At 43.3% G+C, this 25,000-nt stretch overlaps 1 protein-coding gene across 1 annotated transcript in view; it reads left to right on the top strand.

Annotated features, from left to right (window-relative positions):
• Positions 1-25,000, top strand: part of LOC139409779 (collagen alpha-1(XXIV) chain) — an 89,489-nt gene that overhangs the window by 63,462 nt on the left and 1,027 nt on the right. The window contains exons 8-18 of the mRNA XM_071155156.1: positions 1,404-1,448; positions 2,340-2,393; positions 2,956-3,000; positions 7,308-7,361; positions 8,163-8,207; positions 9,298-9,351; positions 13,879-13,923; positions 19,109-19,162; positions 19,820-19,864; positions 22,000-22,053; positions 22,791-22,844. Coding sequence (XP_071011257.1) covers positions 1,404-1,448; positions 2,340-2,393; positions 2,956-3,000; positions 7,308-7,361; positions 8,163-8,207; positions 9,298-9,351; positions 13,879-13,923; positions 19,109-19,162; positions 19,820-19,864; positions 22,000-22,053; positions 22,791-22,844 — 549 coding nt within the window. The remainder of the gene's footprint in view (positions 1-1,403; positions 1,449-2,339; positions 2,394-2,955; positions 3,001-7,307; positions 7,362-8,162; positions 8,208-9,297; positions 9,352-13,878; positions 13,924-19,108; positions 19,163-19,819; positions 19,865-21,999; positions 22,054-22,790; positions 22,845-25,000) is intronic.

The following is a 25,000-nucleotide window of genomic DNA, read 5'->3' as shown; positions in this document are numbered from 1 at the left end:
TGTGACTGCCCCTAGTCTTACTCTAGTTCTATCCCTCAGACCTGGGTTCAAATACTATCGGTTCAAATACTTTAGCTGTGCTTGATTGAGCTTGCCTGTTGCATGGAATCAATAGAAAACACCAGGCAGGCTAAAGCAAACGCAAAAAGTATTTAAAACATTTCAAATAGTATTGGAACCTAGTTCTACTCTCCACATATCTGTCTGAAGTTAGACTTTACCTTTGCCTCCCAGGAGGAGACAGACAAATGTTTGCATTAGCTGAACCTAATACCCTGCCCATCAACTGTGCCCCGGGAAGGTATTTTCAGAGGAAATGACTGATTTTGGCCGTAGCCCTTTACCTCTGAGTGTTTTTTTTATTGAGTCTTAAGGTTACCGTGTCACAACCTAGGAAACTGTGGAGGAGAAGAAAGGAGCTATGTGGAACGCAGGCCTGTAAAAAATGTTTTGCTCTCCTGTCCCAAACAAATATGAGCTATTTGTAGATTCACCGTACTGGCTTCAGAATCACTGATCTACAAATCACCTTGCCCCCAAGTAACTACTCAGATTTGTGATAAAGGGCCTGCCGAGTGGCTCAGCGGTCTAAGGCACTGCATCGCACTACAGATCCGTGTTTGATCCCGGGCTGTGTCACAGCTTGCCACAACCAGGAGACCCATAAGGCGGTGCACAATTGGCCCAGCGTCGTCCGGGATAGGGGAGGGTTTGGTGACTCCTTGTGGCGGGCAGGGCACCTGCAAGCTGACTTCGGTCACCAGTTGTACGGTGTTTGTTCTGACACATTGGTGTGGCTGGCTTCCGGGTTATGCGAGTAGTGTGTCAAGGAGCAGTGCGGCTTGGCAGGGTCGCGTTTCGGAGGACGAATGACTCTCGATCTTCACCTCTTCTGAGTGTTTTAGAGGGGTTCACACACGCCTGCTGACCCGGAGCAGAAAAATCCTTGCCATGCCCAGACCAGGTCACAAGTAAGTCTCCACACCCTTTCACCCTTGACCTCTGGGGTGGCACCAGACCATGACCTTTAACTGCTAGGGTGACATCAGACTGCTGGGTGCTGGGAAGGAGGATTGAAGCTCTGGAATGTTCCAGAATCCTTAGACAACACTGGGCGTCCTGTCTCTGAATGATTGTATGGCTGAAATGCACACAGACTGACCTTTAGCTACCTGGCTATGTATACTGCCTCATACAGACTAAATCATCACAGGTGTACAATCACTCTCTTTACCCACCCGCTCTCTCTTTACTGACCCAGATCTTAAGTGTTCAGATATCAGTCTGTATGACTCAGTCAGTCAGGGTTCCTATACTGGATAACTAATGTAGAGCAGGTGACATTCTCTTTTCACTCCTCTTTGTCTCTGGTCATCATGAATGTGTTGTGTCTCTACCTGCAGGGTCCTAAGGGCTATCCAGGGCCATCAGGACAGCCAGGGGAACAGGTGAGTCATTAGCGTTCATTGGGTCAGAGAGGGTCGTCACCCACATGTCCTAAACCCGCTCCTTTTAGTGTTAGGAACAGGCCAGGTCACTGATCTCAGTATGGCCAACTTTGGGGCTAGAGCATGACACACGCACACCCACACACATCCACATACATCCACACACACACAGAGAGAGGCACAGGCAGCTCATTAGATGTATAGTCAGGTCCCTTCCTTCTCTGTGAAGAAGAAATGTTTCCCCTGTCAACATATAACTCTCAGGCAGCACGCTGAAATCTGGTGAGGTGTTGCGATGACTTCAGCACCAGGTGCCACTCTGTGCCCTGAGGTGATTGGTCAGGGTTCAGGCTGGAACAGGAAGGGGAGGAGTTAGAGAGAGAAGAGAAGAGAGTGTTCTGCTACAGTCTGTCTGTACACACAGTCTTTCTGGGTCTCTGCCCACTATGTTACAGTACCAGAGGTAGGAGCCTGGAAGCACAGAGGAGGGGAGGGGGATGGGTGTGGAGAGGGGTACACAGAGTCAGTAGACAGGGCGGCTGGAGGATAGCGGGTAAGAGTGCAGTGGAGTGGCGGGTGACGGTGAACAGTGCCTGTTTTATTACTAAGCTGGCAGCGTTGGCAAGGGCCAATGTTTCTCTCTTACTCTCTCTCTCTCTTTCTCTCTCTCTCTCTCTCTCTCTCTCTCTCTCTCTCTCTCTCTCTCTCTCTCTCTTTCTCTCTCTCTTTCTTTCTCTCGCTCTCTCTTTCTCTCTCTCTCTCTCTTACTCTCTCTCTCTCTCTCTCTCTCTCTCTCTCTCTCTCTCTCTCTCTCTCTCTCTCTCTCTCTCTCTCTCTCTCTCTCTCTCTCTCTCTCTCTCTCTCTCTCTCACTCTCTCTCTTTTTCCACAGGGCATACCAGGACTCCCAGGAGTGACTGGGGCTGCAGGTTACCCTGGCAGGCAGGTGCAGTGAATACTCTCCAGATTCCTCCATCCATCCTCTTGGTTTGACCACATTACCCAGAATTCTAACTGTGCACTATCATATGTCTGTACTCAGAAATGCATATCATGTTCACCTGTCTCTCCCCAAACTACAGTAGTGACACATTCCCAGTCTCTTAATTAGACTAGTGAAACAATAATTGACTAATGCTTTTCGCTTGAAGTATTTAGCGAAATAGCTTGAATAATTTTGATTTCCCTCTTTTATTAATTGAAGATTATATAGAAGACAGGTTTTGTATCTGTAAGACAGTGAATGTTTGAACTAAAAGTCCATGCTCAGAAATGCTAACAAGGATCTTTAATGTAGCTGAGAGTAAGCTATGACCAGCATGTTTCCTTAGTCTATTTTTACTTCTAAGACAATCAGTCTATCCAATCAAATTATTCATTTCTTATCTGTGTAAAACGTACCAATGTATGTGTTTTATGTGTGGAATTGTCCTGTATAACAGACAGTCTCTCTCTACACTGTTTTGTGTGACAATGCCCTCTTCTCATGCTGGTCTCCTTTGTTGCAGGGTTTGGCTGGGCCAGAAGGTAACCTAGGTCCTAAAGGTGTACGTGTAAGTACAGCTCCCTACTTCCTGCCCTCTTCCCTCTCCCCTCTTCCCTCTCCCCTCTCTCCTCCTCCCTCCACTGCGCTCAGCTCTGTTAGAGGGAATACTTAATTTCCTGAAGAGATTAGACAGTGTCAGGCCTGCAGCTTGAGCTGATCCAGGAGCTGTGTTATGTTAACAAGGTACTGGCTCCCGCTGCAGAAAATTCTACGGGGACAGGTCTGGGATCTGTGTTTGCTCAGTATATCGTCTGCTCTGTTGCGAGAGCTGCCCATTTCTTTCTTCAGGAGGAAGCACAGGCATGCTCTCTCTCTGCTCGAGAGGGGGGGAATAGAGGAGGGAAGAGATGAGAGAGAGGGTCAGGGAGCGAAGAGAGAGGGTCAGGGAGAGAAGAGAGAGGGTCAGGGAGCGAAGAGAGAGGGCCAGGGAGAGAAGAGAGAGGGTCAGGGAGCGAAGAGAGAGGGTCAGGGAGAGAAGAGAGAGGGTCAGGGAGCGAAGAGAGAGGGTCAGGGAGAGAAGAGAGAGGGTCAGGGAGAGAAGAGAGAGGGTCAGGGAGAGAAGAGAGAGGGTCAGGGAGCGAAGAGAGGGTCAGGGAGCGAAGAGAGGGTCAGGGAGCGAAGAGAGAGGGTCAGGGAGAGAAGAGAGAGGGTCAGGGAGAGAAGAGAGAGGGTCAGGGAGAGAAGAGAGAGGGTCAGGGAGCAAAGAGAGAGGGTCAGGGAGAGAAGAGAGAGGGTCAGGGAGAGAAGAGAGAGAGGGTGGAGCATAGATATAATGATTTGGAGGAGGGTATGAAGAGGTGGAGGAATAAAAAGGAAACACTTGGTTTGCTCTGTTAAAGTATGGGAAGTGTAAGGGGTATCTATCCCTCACAGGTTGTCCTTTGTGTTATGCATACATGATATGTTCATATCAGAGACAGAATGACAACAGCCTATTAGGAAAAATACAGGACATCTCTGGCAGATTGCCATGGCTGAAGAATGTGGAAAGAGAGAGCGAGAGAGAGAGGGGGGGAGTAGATGAAAGAGAGAGAGACAGAGAGAGAGAGAGAGAGAGAGAGAGATGAAAGAGAGAGAGAGGAGGAGATGGAAGAGAGAGAGAGACAGAGAGAGCGAGAGAGAGAGAGAGAGAGAGAGAGAGAGAGAGAGAGGAGAGGAGATGAAAGAGAGAGAGAGAGAGAGGAGGAGATGAAAGAGAGAGCGAGAGAGAGAGAGAGAGAGAGGAGGAGATGAAAGAGAGAGAGAGAGAGGAGATGAAAGAGAGAGAGAGAGAGAGAGAGGAGGAGATGAAAGAGAGAGCGAGAGAGAGAGAGAGAGAGGAGATGAGAGAGAGAGAGAGAGAGAGAGGAGGAGATGAAAGAGAGAGCGAGAGAGAGAGAGAGAGAGGAGGAGATGAAGAGAGAGAGAGAGAGAGAGAGGAGGAGATGAAAGAGAAAGAATGACAGAAATAATGGAAAGAAAATATGAAGGAAGAGAGAGATCAGAGACAGAGAGAGATATTTAGTCATCTCCTGTACATGGTGTATTATTGCTGACTGAAGGAACATGTGATTCTAGTTAGGAAGAAACCAAAACATTGCAGATATGCTGCCAGTCAGACTGCTGTCTGCTCTTATTATAGAAATCTCCTGTCCCCCACACTGGACTAGACTCTGTCTGCCTGTTCATGTGTCCACTCCACACCCTGTTAGTTAGGGAGAATAACAATGTTCCTCCCTTTTCTACGCTCTTTTTGGGGGTGATTTGTGAGGTAATGGGGACGAGGCATTATTTGCTACCCCCAGATGAGTATTCTGTTTCATATTGAGTGAGATGTGGACATGACTGATCTCTCTTTGAGGTGGTCATCTCTTAGCCTGTCAGCAAAGAGGGATTCATAATTAAGAATGTAAATGTTTGAAAGATGCACAGCTTGTACTTTTCTTACTGAGCATGGATAAATGGCCGCAAAGATGGGACTTTTTTTCCAGAGCAGCATGGGTGACCAGTCCACCTGCTGATCTAGCCATGAAACAGACAGAGCTGTTTCAGCTCAATAAGACCAGGGTTGATAGCTCCCCTGGCAGAAAGATGGAAGAATGAGAGAAAGAAGAGGCCGAAAGAGAGAGATCTATCCCTTTCAAATCTGTCCATGATGTCAGACAATGTATCATTAGGCTGAATGATTGACTTTAGGCTAACATTTCTGTGGACTTGCGTGTGTGTACTTATGTGAACACATGCAAATGCCAGCACTAGAATAGGTGAATATCATCATCACTGATCTTTGATCTGCTTAGAACCACGACAGGGTTCCTCTAGCTACATACATTAACTCACCTGAAACGCAGGGCTCAAATGAGTTCAGAGACACTACCGGTTCGATGGGCTTCAGATACATCTGCTCAGGTTTTCAACAGTCTGCAGGATGTCACAACTGTTTATCTGTATGTACTGTACCATTAGAGATATGGTGGTTTATATACAGTACCAGTAAAAAGTTTGGACACACTTACTCATTCAAGGTTTGTTCTTTGTTATTACTATTTTCTACATTGTAGAATAATAGTGACGACATCAAAACTATGAAATAACACATATGGAATCATGTAGTAACCAAAAAAGTGTTAAACAAATCTAAATATATTTAATATTTTAGATACTTCAAGGAGCCACCCTTTGCCTTGATGACAGCTTTGCACTCTCGTGGCATTTTCTCAACCAGTTTTGCCTGGAATGCTTTTCCAACAGTCTTGAAGGAATTCCCTGCTGAGCAGTTGCTGGCTGCTTTTCCTACACTCTGCAGTCCACTCTGCTTCATCACTCTACTTCTTGGTCAAATAGCTCTTACACAGCCTGGAGGTGTGTTGGGTCTTGGTCCTGTTGATCTCCACATGCATAGTGCCCACCATGAAGCATGACGTGTTTGTTACTTGAACTCTGTGAAGCATTTGTTTGGGCTGCAATTTCTGAGGCTGGTAACTCTAATGAACTTATCCTCTGCAGCAGAGGTAACTCTGGGTCTTCTTTTCCTCTGGCAGTCCTCATGAGAGCCAGTTTCATCATAGTTCTTGATGCTTTTTGCGACTGCACTTGAATAAACGTACAAAGTTCTTGACATTTTACAGATTGACTGACCTTCATGTCTTGAAGTAATTTGTTTCTCTTTCCTTATTTGAGCTGTTCTTACCATAATATGGACTTGGTCTTTTACCAAATAGGGCTATCTTCTGTATACCACCCCTACCTTGTCACAGCACAACTGATTGGCTCAAACACATTAAGAAGGAAAGAAATTCCACAAATTAACAGGCACACCTGTTAATTGAAATGCATTTCAGGTGACCACCTCATGAATCTCGTTGAGAGAAGGCCAAGAGAGTGCAAAGCTGTCATCAAGGCAAAGGGTGGCTACTTTTAAAGTTTTGATGTCTTCATTATTATTCTACAATGTAGAAAATAGTACAAATAAAGAAAAACCCTTGAATGAGTAGGTGTGTCCAAACTTTTGACTGGTACTGTACATATATAGGATCTTAATTTGAGCCAGTTTGCTACATGAGGAAGATAATCCTGCAGAAACTGGAAATGTACATTTTGGTGTGGGGGGATATAGTTAATATACATTTTTTATAGGGGTTGATACAATTTTAGTAAGGGACAATCAAGTCTGAAATTTCATAGTGTATATTACAAATTTCAGAAGCCTTTTTAAACCTTGCACGAAAGTTTTCCGGCAACAGGGTGATCAAATTGAGATCCTACATCTGTAAGTACTGTACCATCAGATATATGGTGATTTATCTCTGTGTGTGCTGTACTCTGTAGGTTCATCAGCATTCCTGTTAAACTTCCACTGTCTGTGGGTGACTGATGAATGTTCAGTTCAGTACAGCTATGCTACAGTTCAGTAACGCCCCCTGTCCTAATCCATCAATAGACAAAGTAAAGACATGTTTCAGGTTTCAGCTTTTACTAGTCATATGTACAGGATACACTGTCCAACAAAATGCTTACTTGGTTCCTTATCCACAATGCAACAACAATAAGAAATAATAAAGATAAGAATACCAACATAACGTAAATGCCTCAATAGAACTGAATAAACACAATTTAAAGTCCAATATGTTCAAGTGTTTTGGGGAAGTGGGATTGGGAGGCACGACTTTACATTTGTACAATCTGTCCACATGATATCTTCCTTAGATGTTAGATATGATTATAAGACTTTATTAAGAGGTCTTACATGCTCAGGACTGTGCAGTATACCTCCAGGTAAAGTGTTACACATGTTCAAACGGGTTCAGCTGTTACTAATGTGTGTTTGTGTTTCAGGGTTTCATTGGTCCTCCTGGTATAGCTGGTCCACCAGGGCTAGAAGGGGAGAGAGTAAGTATCACCTTTTTATCTTTTAGTTAACCTTTATTTAACATTTGTATCTATAAATAAGTTACAATTAACAAGGCTAAACACTACTATGATTGTTACCACTACTGTAATTGTTACCACTACTGTGATTGTTATTATTTGACCATGCTGGTCATTTTTGAACATCTTGGCCAGGCAACCTTGATTCATATGTGCACCTAAATAAGTGTCTGTCAGGAATGATCCATTATGCTGTCTATTTGGATTAGGTCTAGGATGTAACCAAGACTACTGGTTAACTCACCATGTCAGTTATACTCCTCTTGAACCTTCCATGTAGAGGGTCGAGGGTCATAAAGATAGGAAAACTCTGATCTAACCAAAGGCAATTCATGTTGTATTTCATCTGTTTTGGAGCTATGAAGCAACAGGAACATATGTGGTTAGCCTTGTTAATTGTAACTTATTTATAGATACAAATGTTTGCTGATACTTACAAAGCAGTTGATCCAAGTACATTGATCTCTCCTCTGGGAGTTCTTCCATAAGGACAATAAAATGTCTAACAACTACATTTTCCACATTGTTGTATGAGTGGAGAATATGCTCTTTCTAAACACTGTAGTACAGTGTTTATGATCCCCTAATAACTCAGCTTGCTCTCTTAGCCTGGCAGTAGTGTCCAATCAAGAACATACATTCATTTGTTCTGTCGGGGAGGTCTTTAGAATATAATCTTTTCATATCAATTACTCAGTAAATGGCAGTCACTTTTCCACACCTGAGAGTTAAGTTACATTTCCCTTTTTCTTTTTTTCCCAGGGTATTCCTGGTCCGGTTGGGAAGAATGGTCCCAAAGGAAGACAGGTAATGGATCCCACTACACCCACACCACACAGCTTTGAACCCAGAGATATTACTGGAGAAGTAAAAGGGGAACATGCCACATTCATCTCTGTCAATAAATGTGATCCAAATTGTGGAAAAAGTTATTTGCTATCAAGATGGTGGAAGGCTGGGGGGTAACTGGAGGGGGTTGAATCACTACAGCTCCTAACAGAGAAGGGGATGGGAAGGGAGAGGAGGAGGCGTGAGGAGAGGGGGAAATACCGGTGGGAAAGAAGGGTTACACAACCCCTAAACATGTATATCAGGTACTCATAAAGAAGGGTTACACAACCCCTAAACATGTATATCAGGTACTCATAAAGAAGGGTTACACAACCCCTAAACATGTATATCAGGTACTCCTAAAGAAGGGTTACACAACCCCTAAACATGTATATCAGGTACTCCTAAAGAAGGGTTACACAACCCCTAAACATGTATATCAGGTACTCCTAAAGAAGTAGTACTTTACCCTCAACACAGGAAGCCCGACATCATTTGTATGCTGTGAGTGTTCGCCGCTAATGTGCAAATTCACTCGACAGTGACAAAATGTAAAAATCACACACAGACAAAAATAAAAGATTACTTGTGAAATAAAAACAACCCCTGGACAGAATGCCAACAACAGGAGTTTATGCGTAGCCTGGCATTTTGTTCGGCATTTGAGTGATTCTCTCTCAGTGCCAGTTAGGATGGCATAGGAAAACAGTGTCTCAGATTTTTTATTTATTTCACCTTTATTTAACCAGGTAGGCAAGTTGAGAACAAGTTTTCATTTACAATTGCGACCTGGCAAGAAACAGAGAGAGTAACCAAAGGCCTTTACATAGGGAAGCAGGTAGCCTAGCAACAGGGGGTTAGGACTCATCAGAACATCCCACAATATGCAATAAAGATCATTGTGTAGGCAGGCAGGGAGGGCCAGCCTCCTTTACACTGTTCCACCTGACAGGCCCACAATGAAGAGAGATTATTACCTACGAGCGCCTGAATATCTAAAGGAGTACCCTAACTCATAACTGAACTGCCAAAACTGTGTAGTGAATAACTTTTGTTTTGTGTCCAGGGAGTTGTTGGGGGTGTTGGTGAAAGGGGTTCTCCTGGTCCTGATGGTGACCAGGTAAGATCTACATCCCTCCTCCTCCTCTTAACCCGTTACCAAGTTTGTGGACTCTATTCAATCTCTAGTAAAAACTCAGACCCTCCAGGAAGTATTTAGTGCAGCCCTGCTTTAGATGCCCTATGTCTTTTGATAGATTAGCTTTGCTGAGCTGGGCTGAACTGGGCTGGGCTGAGAAATGTAATGTGTATCCTGCTGTAGACAGAGGAGTTGTTGTCATTTGGCCTCAGAAATGCTAGGGATGACTCTATACAACCTCTGTATGGTTTAGATTAGAACACTCTCTGCACTGTCTCTGTTTCTGAATCTGTCATTTAGTATGCTTACACGCACACAATAATATGATTAGTCAGATTAATATAATAGATTTATTTAAACGTTTACATGCTTTGCAAGACAAATTATTCCTTAATCCTGTTTACGTGGACACACCTGAAATCAGGCTACTGATGGGACTTTGATACATTCAGAAAATAACCAATCAAAATAGACATTCTACCACAGTGACCATGTTATTTTTGGGAACGCTATTTGATTCTGAGTTCGGACATATAAAGTTCAAATGTGAAAATTATTTCTAAGATGCATGCTTTCAGTTGTTCCAAACTCACTTCACTTGGGCAAAATAAGGAAGCTTGGATCTAACTTAGCCCATCTGTAAATAGCCCATCCATCCATCCAACCAACTACCTACCTCATCCCCATATGTGTTTTAGTTTTTCTGCTCTTTAGCACACCAGTATTTCTACTTGCACATCCTCATCTGCACATATATCACTCCAGTGTAAATTGTAATTACTTCATCCCTATTGGCCTATTTATTGCCTTTCCTCCTTACTTCATTTGCACACACTGTATACAGATTTGTCTATTGTGTTATTGACTGTATGATTGTTTATTCCATGTGTAACTGTGTTGTTTTTGTCGCACTGCTTTGCTTTATCTTGGCCAGGTCACAGTTTTAAATCAGGACTTGTTCTCAACTGGCCACCTGGTTAAATAAAGGTGAAATAAAAAATAAAAGTGACAACCGAGATAACACTAATGTGACGTATTCAAAACACTACTATCAGAACCTATTTCAGTGTGAAGTTAAGATGTTGTTATACTGTATATTGTTTGTGTGTACTCAAACAAGAAATGGACACAAATGCAATTTATATAGTTTCATATTTCAACATACCTCATTACATCAAACAATAAGCACACATACAGTAAATATATTTTGCATATGCAAAGGAAGAAAAATATTCAAATTTGTACTACTGTACTGTATCTTAGATCAATTGTATAGATAAATAAACGGTCAAATCTAAATCATAAGTCAAGAAACAAATACTCCATTGAGAAAACAAAATCAGTCATGTCTGTTGTTTTGGTCTGGCCACAGATTTTCATCAACATCACAGGTGTTATTTTCATAGTCGCCTGAATATCATCAGAGATTACTCTCCTTGTTCTTGGTCTTCCTCCAACACCTCTACCACCACCTCCACCTCTACCCCCACCTCTACCCCCACCTCCACATCCACCTCTACCCCCGCCTATACCCCCACCTCCACCTCTACCTCCACCTCTACCCCCGCCTCCATCTCTACCTACCCCCACCTCCACATCCATCTCTACCTCTACCTATACCCCCACCTCCACCTCCACCTCTACCCCCACCTCTACCTCCTCCTCCACCTCCACCTCTACCGCCACCGCTACGTCAACCTCCACCTCTACCCCCACCTCTACCTCCATCTCCTCCTCCACCTCCACCTCTACCCCACCTCCACCTCTACCCCCATATCTACCTCCACCTATACCTCCACCTCTACCCCAACCTCTACCTACACCTCCACATCCACCTCCATCTCTACCTCCACCTCTACCTTCACCTCCACCTCTACCCCCACCTCCACCTCTACCTCCACCTCTGCCCCCACCTCCACCTCTACCTCCACCTCCACCACTACCCCCACCTCTATCTCTACCTCCTCCTCCACCTCTACCTCATCTCCACCTCTACCTACACCTCCACCTCTACCCCCACCTACACCTATACCTCCACCTCCATCTCTACCTCCACCTCCATCTCTACCTCCATCTCTACTTCCACCTCCACCTCTACCTTATCTCCACCTCCACCTCTATCTATACGTCCACCTCTACCTATACCTCCACCTCCACCTCCACCTCCAACTCATCTCCACCTCCACCTCTACCTATACCGCCAACTCTACCTCCACCTCTACCTCCACCTCCACCTATACCTCATCTTCATCTCCACCTCAACCTATACCTCCACCTCTACCTATACCTCTACCTCCACCTCTACCTCTACCTCCACCTCTACCCCACCTCTACCTCTACCCCACCTCTACCTATACCTCCACCTCTACCCCCACCTCTACCTATACCTCCACCTCCACCTCTACCCCCACCTCCACCTCTACCCCCACCTCCACCTCTACCTCCATCTCTACCTCCACCTATACCTCCACCTATAACTCTACCTCCACCACTACATCCACCTCCACCTATTCCTCCACCTCCACCTATATCTCTACCTCTACCAAGTTTGCTTCCATTGTTCTGAAAACACAGGAGTACTCACCTGTGGCCTTTTGATCCATACCAAAGGTCTGATTACAAAGTGAACATTTACGTAATTTACGTAATTAGTGTTTGCACATGTGAAGAGTGAAAGTGATCAATTCGTAATTGAGCTTAGCTTGTGCTTGTAAATGTACTGTATAGCTCTGGATGGATGAGCTCAGGCCCAGGGGTCTGTAACATCTTAGAGCTCAATGTGTTGAGATGATATGTAATCCATTAAGATTAGTGGGGATGTGTCGGGCAGAGTTCATTCAGAACAGCAGTTAGAGGGGATATCTGTATTGAGTGTGTCGGGCAGAGTTCATTCAGAACAGCAGTTAGAGGGGATATCTGTATTGAGTGTGTCGGGCAGAGTTAATTCAGAACAGCAGTTAGAGGGGATATCTGTATTGAGTGTGTCGGGCAGAGTTCATTCAGAACAGCAGTTAGAAGGGATATCTGTATTGAGTGTGTCGGGCAGAGTTCATTCAGAACAGCAGTTAGAAGGGATATCTGTATTGAGTGTGTCGGGCAGAGTTCATTCAGAACAGCAGTTAGAGGGGATATCTGTATTGAGTGTGTCGGGCAGAGTTCATTCAGAACAGCAGTTAGAGGGGATATCTGTATTGAGTGTGTCGGGCAGAGTTCATTCAGAACAGCAGTTAGAGGGGATATCTGTATTGAGTGTGTCGGGCAGAGTTCATTCAGAACAGCAGTTAGAGGGGATATCTGTATTGAGTGTGTCGGGCAGAGTTAATTCAGAACAGCAGTTAGAGGGGATATCTGTATTGAGTGTGTCGGGCAGAGTTCATTCAGAACAGCAGTTAGAAGGGATATCTGTATTGAGTGTGTCGGGCAGAGTTCATTCAGAACAGCAGTTAGAGGGGATATCTGTATTGAGTGTGTCGGGCAGAGTTCATTCAGAACAGCAGTTAGAGGGGATATCTGTATTGAGTGTGTCGGGCAGAGTTCATTCAGAACAGCAGTTTAGAGGGGATATCTGTATTGAGTGTGTCGGGCAGAGTTCATTCAGAACAGCAGTTAGAGGGGATATCTGTATTGAGTGTGTCGGGCAGAGTTCATTCAGAACAGCAGTTAGAGGGGATATCTGTATTGAGTGTGTCGGGCAGAGTTCATTCAGAACAGCAGTTTAGAGGGGATATCTGTATTGAGTGTGTCGGGCAGAGTTCATTCAGAACAGCAGTTAGAAGGGATATCTGTATTGAGTGTGTCGGGCAGAGTTCATTCAGAGCACTGTAAAAACACTGTAAAACCCCTGTAAAAGCACTGTAAATAATCTGTAAAACCCCTGTAAAAGCACTGTAAAATCCCTGTAAAAGCACTGTAAAAGCACTGTAAATACACTGTAAAACCCCTGTAAAAGCACTGTAAATACACTGTAAAACCCCTGTAAAAGCACTGTAAATGCACTGTAAAACCCCTGTAAAAGCACTGTAAATACACTGTAAAACCCCTGTAAAAGCACTGTAAATGCACTGTAAATACACTGTAAACCCCCTGTAAAAGCACTGTAAAAGCACTGTAAAACCCCTGTAAAAGCCCTTTAAACGCACTGTAAATACACTGTAAAACCACTGTAAAAGCACTGTAAAACCCCTGTAAAAGCACTGTAAATACACTGTAAAACCACTGTAAAAGTACTGTAAAAGCATTGTTTAATGTAGACTTACAAGCAGTAAAGAAGAGAGTTGTGTAGTTTGATTAGCTGTATCTGTATCTGATCAGCCTTCATATAGTCATTTGGAGAAAAGCTTTATTATCCTGTGTGTGTGTGTGTGTGTGTGTGTGTGTGTGTGTGTGTGTGTGTGTGTGTGTGTGTGTGTGTGTGTGTGTGTGTGTGTGTGTGTGTGTGTGTGTGTGTGTGTGTGTGTGTGTGTGTGCATTTCTACCCTGTACTCATGATGTTCCTGTGCTCTTTTCCAGGGGCTTGCTGGAGGTGCTGGCATGGGGGGCTTTCCTGGCCTAAGGGTGAGTATCACACAACATTACATTACACACCATGTTTTAATTCATCTGTTGTGTTTTTATCAAGATCCAACGTTTTTAGCTTTATGACATTGTGCGTTTAGTGTTGTAGAGGTTGACTACAGTAGGATCTTACCACTGACTTGTGTAGTGTACATTCATTCATTTTCTCATTCATTCATTCTGGTATGTTTGATTTTGATGCTGTTCAGGGAAGATGGGATGCAGTAGGGCTGATGCTGTTGATTACTCCCTACAGTACATACAGTCTATTATAAACACATCAAGCTAAACCTATTTGTCTGTAGATTAGATGTTTTGGATACTGGGAGAGTTAAATGTTTGATGAATGGGGAATCTGCTCTGACTTGCTTTAATAAATGGAAATATCTAGCTAGTGCCAGTGCTTTCAGGCACCATGCAAATTCTCCAGCAGAGGTCATTTGTTTTGAATGTTTGGCCATGGAAACCCATTTCATGAAGCTTCCGACAAACAGTTATTGTGCTGTACGTGTACTTTACATGGACTACTGTGTCGGTATCCTACAAATGTAGCCTCCAATTTCTGTCACAGCTGGATTAGAGCTGGCTGCTTTTCCCCAGCAGCCTGACCTGACCATGTCCAGTCATGTCCTGTCCTGTCCAGAGAGAAGAGGTTGATTTGTAGGGATAGGTCAGAGTCATTCATCTGAGTCAAATCAGAAACCTGGGGGGCCGGGGGCCATGCTGCCTGGCGGGCATCTTGTAACAGTAGTGAGAGTTTCCTCAGCTATAATCACAGCAGCCGGCCGTAACTCAACCTCTACACCGTAACTTAACTGTAAATTGACTTGACTACTGTTACAAGATGCCCCAAGATACCTCTTCTCTCTGGACAGGACAGGACATGACTGGACATGGTCAGGTCAGGCTGCTGGGGAAAAGCAGCCAGCTCTAATCCAGCTGTGACAGAAATTGGAGGCTACATTTGTAGGATACCGACACAGTAGTCCATGTAAAGTACACGTACAGCACAATAACTGTTTGTCGGAAGCTTCATGAAATGGGTTTCCATGGCCAAACAGCCAAACACAAGCCTTAGATCACCGTGCGCAATGGCAAGCGTCGGCTGTAGTGGTGTAAAATTTGCGGCAATTGGACTCTGGAGCAGTGGAAACGCATTCTCAGGAGTAATGAATCACGCTTCACCATCTGGCAGGCCGACAGACAAATCTGGATTTGGCAGATGCCAGGAGAACGCTATCTGCTCAAATGCATAGTGCCAACTGTAAAGTTTGGTGGTGAGGAATAATGGTCTGGGCTGTTTTTCATGGATTCTTGCAAGTCCCCGTAATTCCAGTGAAAGGAAATCTTAATGCTATAGCATACAATGACATTCTAGACGATTCTGTGCCAACTTTGTTCCAAGCCTAATTACCCAACACCAATGCCCGACCTCACTAATGCTCTTATGGGTGAATGGACTCAAGCCCCCTCAGCAATGTTCCAACATCTAGTGGAAAGCCTTCCCAGAAGAATGGAGGCTGTGATAGCAGCAAAGGCGGGACCAACTCCATATTAATGCCCATGACATTGGAATGAGATGTTCAACTTTATTGTAAGAGCAGGTACTTTACATTAAATATCTCTCAAAGATGATCTTGTGAATAACAGCGCTAGACTAGGAAGCTCAAAGTCCACAATGTCTCCCTGTCTGAAATCAGACAGATGAATGGATCATTACTTTAAAAGGCCTAATGTAGTCATCGTTAATGGTTTATAAGGCCTACATTTGAAGTCTGAAGTTTAGGTACACTTAGGTCGGAGTCATTAAAACTCATTTTTCAACCACTCCACAAATTTCTTGTTAACAAACTATAGTTTTGGTAAGTAGGTTAGGACATCTACTTTGTGCATGACACAAGTCATTTTTCCAACAATTGTTTACAGACAGATTATTTCACTTATAATTCACTGTATCACAATTCCAGTTGGTCAGACACTTACATACACTAAGTTGACTGTGCCTTTAAACAGCTTGGAAAGTTACAGAAAATAATGTCATGGCTTTAGAAGTGTCTGATAGGCTAATTGACATCATGTGGGTCAATTGGAGGTGTACCTGTGGATTTATTTCAAGGCCTACCTTCAAACTCAGTGCCTCTTTGCTTGGCATCATGGGAAAATCAAAAGAAATCATACACCATGGGTCCACACAGCCTTCATACTGCTCAGGAAGGAGACGCGTTCTGTCTCCTAGAGATGAACGCACTTTGGTGCGAAAAGTGCAAATCAATCCCAGAACAACAGCAAAGAACCTTGTGAAGATGCTGGAGGAAACAGGTACAAAATGATCTATATCCACAGTAAAAATGAGTCCTATATCGACATAACCTGAAAGGCCGCTCAGCAAGGAAGAAGCCACTGCTCCAAAACCGCCATAAAAAAGCCAGACTACGGTTTGCAACTGCACATGGAGACAAAGATCGTACTTTTTGGAGAAATGTCATCTGGTCTGATGAAACACAAATAGAACTGTTTGGCCATAATGACCATCGTTATGTTTGGAGGGAAAAGGGGGAGGCTTGCAATCCGAAGAACACCATCCCAACCGTGAAGCACGGGGGTGGCAGCATCATGTTGTGGGGGTGCTTTGCTGCTGGAGGGACTGGTGCACTTCACAAAATAGATGGCATTATGAGGACGGAAAATTATGTGGATATATTGCAGCAACATCTTAAGACATCAGTCAGGAAGTTAAAGCTTGGTCGCAAATGGCTCTTCCAAATGGACAATGACACCAAGCATACTTCCAAAGTTGTGGTAAAATGGTTTAAGGACAGCAAAATAAAGGAATTGGAGTGGCCATCACAAAGCCCTGACTTCAATCCCATAGAAAATTTGTGGGCAGAACTGAAAAAGCGCGTGCGAGCAAAGAGGCCTACAAACCTGACGCAGTTATACCAGCTCTGTAAGGAGGATTGGGCCAAAATTCACCCAACTTATTGTGGGAAGCTTGTGGAAGGCTACCCAAAATGTTTGACCGAAGTTAAACAATTTAAAGGCAATGCTACAATATACTAATTGAGCGTATGTAAACTTCTGACCCACTGGGAATGTGATGAAAGAAGTAAATGCTGAAATAAATCTTTGTCTCTACTATTATTCTGACGTTTCACATTCTTAAAATAAAGTGGTGATCCTAACTGACCTAAGACGGAATTTTTACTAGGATTAAATGTCAGGAATTGTGAAAAACTGAGTTTAAATGTATTTGGCTAAGGTGTATGTAAACTTCCGACTTCAACTGCTTACAAATACTCTACGAATGGTCTATAAAGCCTTATAGAGCATTATAGGTGGTTTGTTTAAATGATGACCATAGTGTGCCTACAATAATGGCTGTCAGTACTGGGCTCTGTTACATCAGACACTTTGCCCCAGAGAAAGTAGGTCCCACTGCAGAGACAAATATGAATTCAGCTCTATGAATGTGGGACACTTCCGTCACGCTGGTTTTGGAATCACATATCCTCCAGCCATCATGAATGGGAGAGGAACCCGGCTAGTGTGGCCGTGGTGACCGATTCCTCATGTCACCCTGTCTGCGCCCCGCCCTGTGAGGAAGTCTTTTAAATTCACATTTCAAACAAATTGGTGGCATCTCCTCATGTGATTGATATCCATTTCTCTAACCTCGCCACCACCCCCCACTTCAACCTCACCCCAACCTTATGCAGGATGCAGAGAGAGAGACAGACAGGAGACAGACATGCAGGCCAGACCCTGTCTAGCCTCCATTCTTTCCTCATGCCTCCTGTTCTGTGCTCTGTTCCAAAACTCTTCTTGTTGCTGCATATTTTTTCCTAGATTTTTACTTGAAGCGTTGTGACCTAATTCTGGAGAGCTTCTTTATAAACAAAGTCGTGACAGTGAGCCTGAATGCTGCTAGATTCTAAAGTTCAGCCATGAGGATCAGGTCTGCTTGGTGTTTGACAGACAGACTTGGTTGTCTTGTGTGGTTTGGTCTGCCATCCATTGTGTTTCATTCTTTACTGATTGTCATGGTTTAATGATCCTTGTGATGGGAGAATGCACAGCTGGTGCAAGAACTGGGGAACTATTTCTCATGTGGCCTCTGACCGTAAGATGAGTTGTAAGGAAAAATAGTTATTTCAAACAAACTACTGACAGCCTACACTATGTCTGGTGAAATAACTGGAGAATGAATCCTCAGCTGCGCTTATCTGTTATTCTGTAGTCTCCATAAATACAACAGATGATTTAACAAACCACTCCATGTTTTACAACTGCTTTCACTAGTTGATCCTCGGCTGATCTTATAGTAATGTTCTACGTAGTCTTCATACAAGTCATGATTTACCAAGGTACTCCTCATGTTTTACAATGTGAACAACCCTAAATGGTTTCCGTGACAGCGGCTGATGGAATTTGTTGTAGAGGTTAAGCAGCAGGAGGCGGAGGTCTCTGTTCAGGTGTACAGGCTGGCTCTGATGAGGGGGTGCTGGTGACAGTCCCCTCAAAGCACAGTAATGGGAAACAGACCCACACCAGTACACATGGAACAAATGGAACCACTTATAGAACTGACCCTCTGTCCCACGCTACACTTACACAGATAACCTGCTACATCAGTCTGCCGAATGGGAGAGAGGGCACACAACATAATCATAATCTTCCTCATCATAAGTAACAAAGTCAATGTAATTACAATGATTAGAACTATTATTATAATAATAATTAATCATGAACCGTGCGTTGCTAAAGAACATACAGTACAGTAGGTGTCTCTTTAACTGCCTGCCTGCAATAGAAGACTCCTTGTTCAGCAGCACAGTGTCCGGTCACTCCTACCATCTCCGTGTCGCAGCTAATTAGATGTGATGTTCCTGTCCTGCGTCTGCTCACATGGGCGGCCTAACCCCAAACGGACGCTTTAGTGTCAGCACAGGAACAGCTTGGAAGTCATCATTGCTAGTGTTGGCTCACAGGAATTCACGTGTCAAAATAATCCTCTGAAACACGTCCTTCAAAATCTGTCCCCATAAAACAGAGCATGTATAATATACACTGTATACTTCGTGTGTGTGTGTGTGTGTGTGTGTGTGTGTGTGTGTGTGTGTGTGTGTGTGTGTGTGTGTGTGTGTGTGTATATTGTATCTTATCCTACTGCTCCTTCTCTCTACAGGGAGACCCAGGGCCTGAGGGACAGCGAGGACTGACTGGCATAGTGGGAACTATGGTAACTACAGACCCTCCTCTCTCCCCTCTCCTTCTCTCTCCTCCTCTCCTTTCCTCTCCTTTCCTCTCCTCTCTCTTCCTCTCCTTTCCTCTCCTCCTCTCTCCTTTCTCCTCTCCTCCTCTATCCTCTCCTCTTCTATCCTCTCCTCCTCTCTCCTTTCCTCTCCTCCTCACTCCTCTCCTCAACTCCTCTCTCCTCCCCTCTCCTCTCCTATCCTCATCTATACTCTCCTCTCTTCTCTTCTCCTCGCTCCTCTCCTATCCTCCCCTCCTCTGTACTCTCCTCTCCTTCTCTCTCCTCTCCTCTCCTATCCTCCTCTCTCATCTCCTCTCTTCCTCTCTCCTTTTCTTTCCTCCTCTCCTCTCCTCTCCTCTCCTCTCCTCTCCTCTCCTCTCCTCTCCTCTCCTCTCCTCTCCTCTCCCTCCTCTCCTCTCCTCTCCTCTCCTCTCCTCTCCTCTCCTCTCCTCTCCTCCTTGCACCTCTCCTATCCTCTCCTCCTCTTTCCTTTCCTCTTCTCTCCTCTTCTCTTCTCTCCTCTTATTCTCTCCTCTCCTGTAAGTCATTTCTTATATCGGCCCCTGTATCTTCCTCTGTCTGTCCCTTTTTCAAAATGCCTGCCACTGAGGAGTCCCTCCTCTCTTGTTCTCTCTCTGACAGGGCCTGGCGGGAAAAGCGGGGCTGCCTGGATTGAAAGGTGATAAGGTGATCTAAATATTTATATTATTGTAGTGTATCTGGGAATGTCCTAGCCCAATGTGTGTATGAGTGGGGTGTGTGTCCAGTACATGGGGAGGATGATGGGATAGGGTGGGAGTAGCTGAACAGAGGAATGATGATTTGATATACAGTACCAGTCAAAAGTTTGGACACACCTACTATGAAAACTATGAAATAACACATATGGAATCATGTAGTAAACAAAAAAGTGTTGAACAAATCTAAATATATTTGAGATTTGAGATTCTTCAAAGTAGCCAGCCTTTGCCTTCATGACAGCTTTGCACACTCTTGGCATTCTCTCAACCACCTTCATGAGATAGTCACCTGGAATACATTTCATTTCAATCAATCAATCAATCAAATGTATTTATAAATCCCTTTTTACATCAGCCGATGTCACAAAGTGCTATACAGAAACCCAATTAACAGGTGTGCCTTGTTAAAAGTTAATTTGTGTAACTTCTTTCATTTCTTTAATGCGTTTAGCCAATCAGTTGTGTTGTGACAAGGTAGGTGTGGTATACAGAAGATAGCCCTATTAAGTAAAAGACCATGTTCATATTATGGCAAGAACAGCTCAAATAAGCAAAGAGAAATGACAGTCCATCATTACTTCTAGACATGAAGGTCAGTCAATCCGGAAAATGTCAAGAACGTTGAACGTTTCTTCAAGTGTAGTCGCAAAAACCATCAAGCGCTATGATGAAACTGGCACTTATGAGGACCGCCACATGAATGGAAGACCCAGAGTTACCTGTGCTGCAGAGGATAAGTTTATTAGAATTACCAGCCTCATAAATTGCAGCCCAAATAAATGCTTCACAGAGTTTAAGTAACAAACACATCTTAACATCAAGTCTTCAGAGAAGACTGAGCGAATCAGGCCTTCATGGTTGAATTGCTGCAAAGAAACCACTACTAAAGGATACCAATAACAAGAAGAGACTTGCTTGGGCCAAGAAACACGAGCAATGGACATTAAACTGGTAAAAATCTGTCCTTTGGACTGATGAGTCCAAATTAGAAATTTTTGGTTCCAACTGCCATGTCTTTGTGAGACGCAGGGTAAGTAAACAGATGATCTCCGCATGTGTGATTCCCACTGTGAAGCATGGAGGAGGAGGTGTGATGGTATGGGGGTGCTTTGCTGGTGACACTGTCTGTGATTTATTTAGAATTCAAGGCACACTTAACCAGCATGACTACCAAAGCATTCTGCAGTGACACGCCATCCCACCTGGTTTGCGCTTAGTGGGACATTAATTTATTTTTCAACAGGACAATGACCCAACCCACCTCCAGGCTGTGTAAGGGCTATTTGACCAATAAGGAGAGTGATGGAGTGTTGCATCAGATGACCTGGCCTCCACAATCACCCGACCTCAACCCAATTGAGATGGTTTGGGATGAATTGGACCGCAGAGTGAAGGAAAAGCAGCAAACAAGTGCTCAGCATATGTGGGAACTCCTTCAAAACTGTTGGAAAATCATTCTAGGTGAAACTGGTTTAGAGAATGCCAAGAGTGTGCACAGCTGTCATCAAGGCAAATGGTGACTACTTTGAAGAATCTCAAATATAAAATATATTTAGATTTGTTTAACACGTTTTTGGGTGCTATGTGATTCCATATGTGTTATTTCATAGTGTTGATAGTGTCTACAATAGTGTCTACACTATTATTCTACAATGTAGAAAATAGTAAAAATAAAGAACAACCCTTGAATGAGTAGGTGTGTCCAAACTTTTGACTGCTAATGTACATGTCAGTAGTCAATGTACAGTAGCTGTTACTATGAGAAATATAAATGTGTTGTGTAAATTCTTGCTAATTGTTTCCCCATTCCAGCTCTGTAGTACAACTGTCTGAGTTTGTTTTACTTTCCTAACAATTACACAGTTCCTCCATCAAACTGTTAGTCTTGAATGCTGCTTAACTATTGAGTGATACATCTCCTATGGGATGGGTTCGATAGAAACATGTCACTTATAATCCCTGGACAGGGGTGGGGAAACTGTGTGTCCTCCTCAGTGTGATTGTATGGTTGTGTTGTTAACGCTGTCCTCTGATGTAAGCAGGGTGGTTGTATTATATCTCTTGTGACGCTGTAACATTCAGGGCGAACCTGGACTAAGGGGTGAACCGGGAGAGATGGGTTACCAAGGTGACAAGGTAGGACCACAACACATTTCCCATCAGTCTGAATAACTCATTGATTTGTTTTTATCATGAGCAGGACATTCTCCAGATGCATCATAAGGGTCTTTACTCAGTCAACACGGCTGTGATGCTAGTTTCAAACACATACTGTATGCAGTGCTGTAGCCAACTCTTAGCATACCATACATGCATAGCAGATGTATAGGCAACGATAGAAGGCTAGGGTTGGGTTCAGCACATGCAATAGGGATATGAAGCTACTATACGTTGATGATCAATACTCATACAGATGGAGATGATAAAACTCAGCTCTGCTTATCAGAGAGCTGACAGTTAGACTAAACACTCAGGTCACACACACACACACACACACACACACACACACCCACACACACCCGTACGCATGCACGCACACACACCCGCGCACACACACACACACACACCCTTATGCACGCACACACACACACACACACACACACACACACACACACACCTGCACGCACACACACACACACACCCACACATACACCCTTATGCACGCACACACACACACACACACCCTTACGCATGCACGCACACACACACACCCGCACGCATACGCGCACACACACACCCGTACGCATGCACGCACACACACCCGCGCACACCCGCGGACACACACACACCCACACACACACAAAAGAGAGTGATATAATGAGTGATGGAGAGACTAGGAGAATAAACAAGTGTTTTTCTGTTTGTACTCCCAGGGTGCTGCTGGCTTGTCTGGACCTCCTGGACTCCGTGGGAAACCAGGTCCTCCTGTACGTACTGTGTGTGTGTCGTGTGTATGTGTGTGTATATGTATATGTGTTTCTCATTTTAACCCATTAGACTGGCACTTCATTCATGGAATAACTCCAGTAAACACCCTGTACCTTTTAGACTTTAAATACCTGCACTTTGTTACTGACAGCCCATATACTGTAGCTGCCTGAAACTAAACCATCCTGCAGGAAAACAGGACAAATTCACGCGACATATTTATTACACCTGTGTGTGGGTCTCTTTTTGTGTATAGAAAATACAGTCCGTAATGTGATCAACCATAGAATTAAAGTCTATAGACGCCAGGCAGTCAGTCCCTGTAACATCACATGAAGACTATATGAATATTGGTTTTGACAACACAATACCAACCACACACAGCTTGCCTGCCTCCTTAGAAACACTGGCAACTGTCAAATAGAGTGAAGTCTCACTACTGACGCTTTGAGTGCCAAGTCTTTATCTACCTCATGCTGTTTGTGTATATAATATACAGTACGTTATGCATGTGTGTGTGGGTGTCTGTTTGTGTATATAATATACAGTACGTTATGTATGTGTGGCTGTCTGTTTGTGTATATAATATACAGTACGTTATGTATGTGTGTGTGGCTGTCTGTTTGTATATATAATATACAGTACGTTATGTATGTGTGGCTGTCTGTTTGTGTATATAATATACAGTACGTTATGAATGTGTGTGTGGGTGTCTGTTTGTGTATATAATATACAGTACGTTATGTATGTGTGGCTGTCTGTTTGTGTATATAATATACAGTACGTTATGTATGTGTGTGTGGCTGTCTGTTTGTATATATAATATACAGTACGTTATGAATGTGTGGCTGTCTGTTTGTATATATAATATACAGTACGTTATGCATGTGTGTGTGGGTGTCTGTTTGTGTATATAATATACAGTACGTTATGCATGTGTGTGTGGCTGTCTGTTTGTGTATATAATATACAGTACTTTATGTGTGTGTGAGTGTCTGTTTGTGTATATAATATACAGTACGTTATGTGTGTGTGGCTGTCTGTTTGTATATATAATATACAGTACGTTATGCATGTGTGAGTGTCTGTTTGTGTATATAATATACAGTACGTTATGTGTGTGTGAGTGTCTGTTTGTGTATATAATATACAGTACGTTATGTGTGTGTGGCTGTCTGTTTGTATATATAATATACAGTACGTTATGCATGTGTGGCTGTCTGTTTGTGTATATAATATACAGTACGTTATGTGTGTGTGAGTGTCTGTTTGTGTATATAATATACAGTACGTTATGTGTGTGTGGCTGTCTGTTTGTAAATATAATATACAGTACGTTATGCATGTGTGGCTGTCTGTTTGTGTATATAATATACAGTACGTTATGTATGTGTGTGTGGCTGTCTGTTTGTATATATAATATACAGTACGTTATGTATGTGTGTGTGGCTGTCTGTTTGTATATATAATATACAGTACGTTATGCATGTGTGTGTGGGTGTCTGTTTGTGTACATAATATACAGTACGTTATGAATGTGTGTGTGAGTGTCTGTTTGTGTACATAATATACAGTACGTTATGAATGTGTGTGTGGGTGTCTGTTTGTATATATAATATACAGTACGTTATGTATGTGTGTGTGGGTGTCTGTTTGTATATATAATATACAGTACGTTATGCATGTGTGTGTGGGTGTCTGTTTGTATATATAATATACAGTACGTTATGCATGTGTGGCTGTCTGTTTGTGTATATAATATACAGTACGTTATGTATGTGTGTGTAGCTGTCTGTTTGTGTATATAATATACAGTACGTTATGTATGTGTGGCTGTCTGTTTGTATATATAATATACAGTACGTTATGTATGTGTGTGTAGCTGTCTGTTTGTATATATAATATACAGTACGTTATGTATGTGTGTGTGGGTGTCTGTTTGTATATATAATATACAGTACGTTATGTATGTGTGGCTGTCTGTTTGTGTATATAATATACAGTACTTTATGTATGTGTGGCTGTCTGTTTGTATATATAATATACAGTACGTTATGTATGTGTGTGTGGGTGTCTGTTTGTGTATATAATATACAGTACGTTATGCATGTGTGTGTGAGTGTCTGTTTGTATATATAATATACAGTACGTTATG

This window comes from Oncorhynchus clarkii, chromosome 5 (assembly GCF_045791955.1).
Source record: "Oncorhynchus clarkii lewisi isolate Uvic-CL-2024 chromosome 5, UVic_Ocla_1.0, whole genome shotgun sequence".
NCBI classification, from domain to species: domain Eukaryota; kingdom Metazoa; phylum Chordata; class Actinopteri; order Salmoniformes; family Salmonidae; genus Oncorhynchus; species Oncorhynchus clarkii.
Note: the sequence above shows the minus strand (reverse complement) of the source record. Positions and strands in the feature narration are given on the sequence as shown.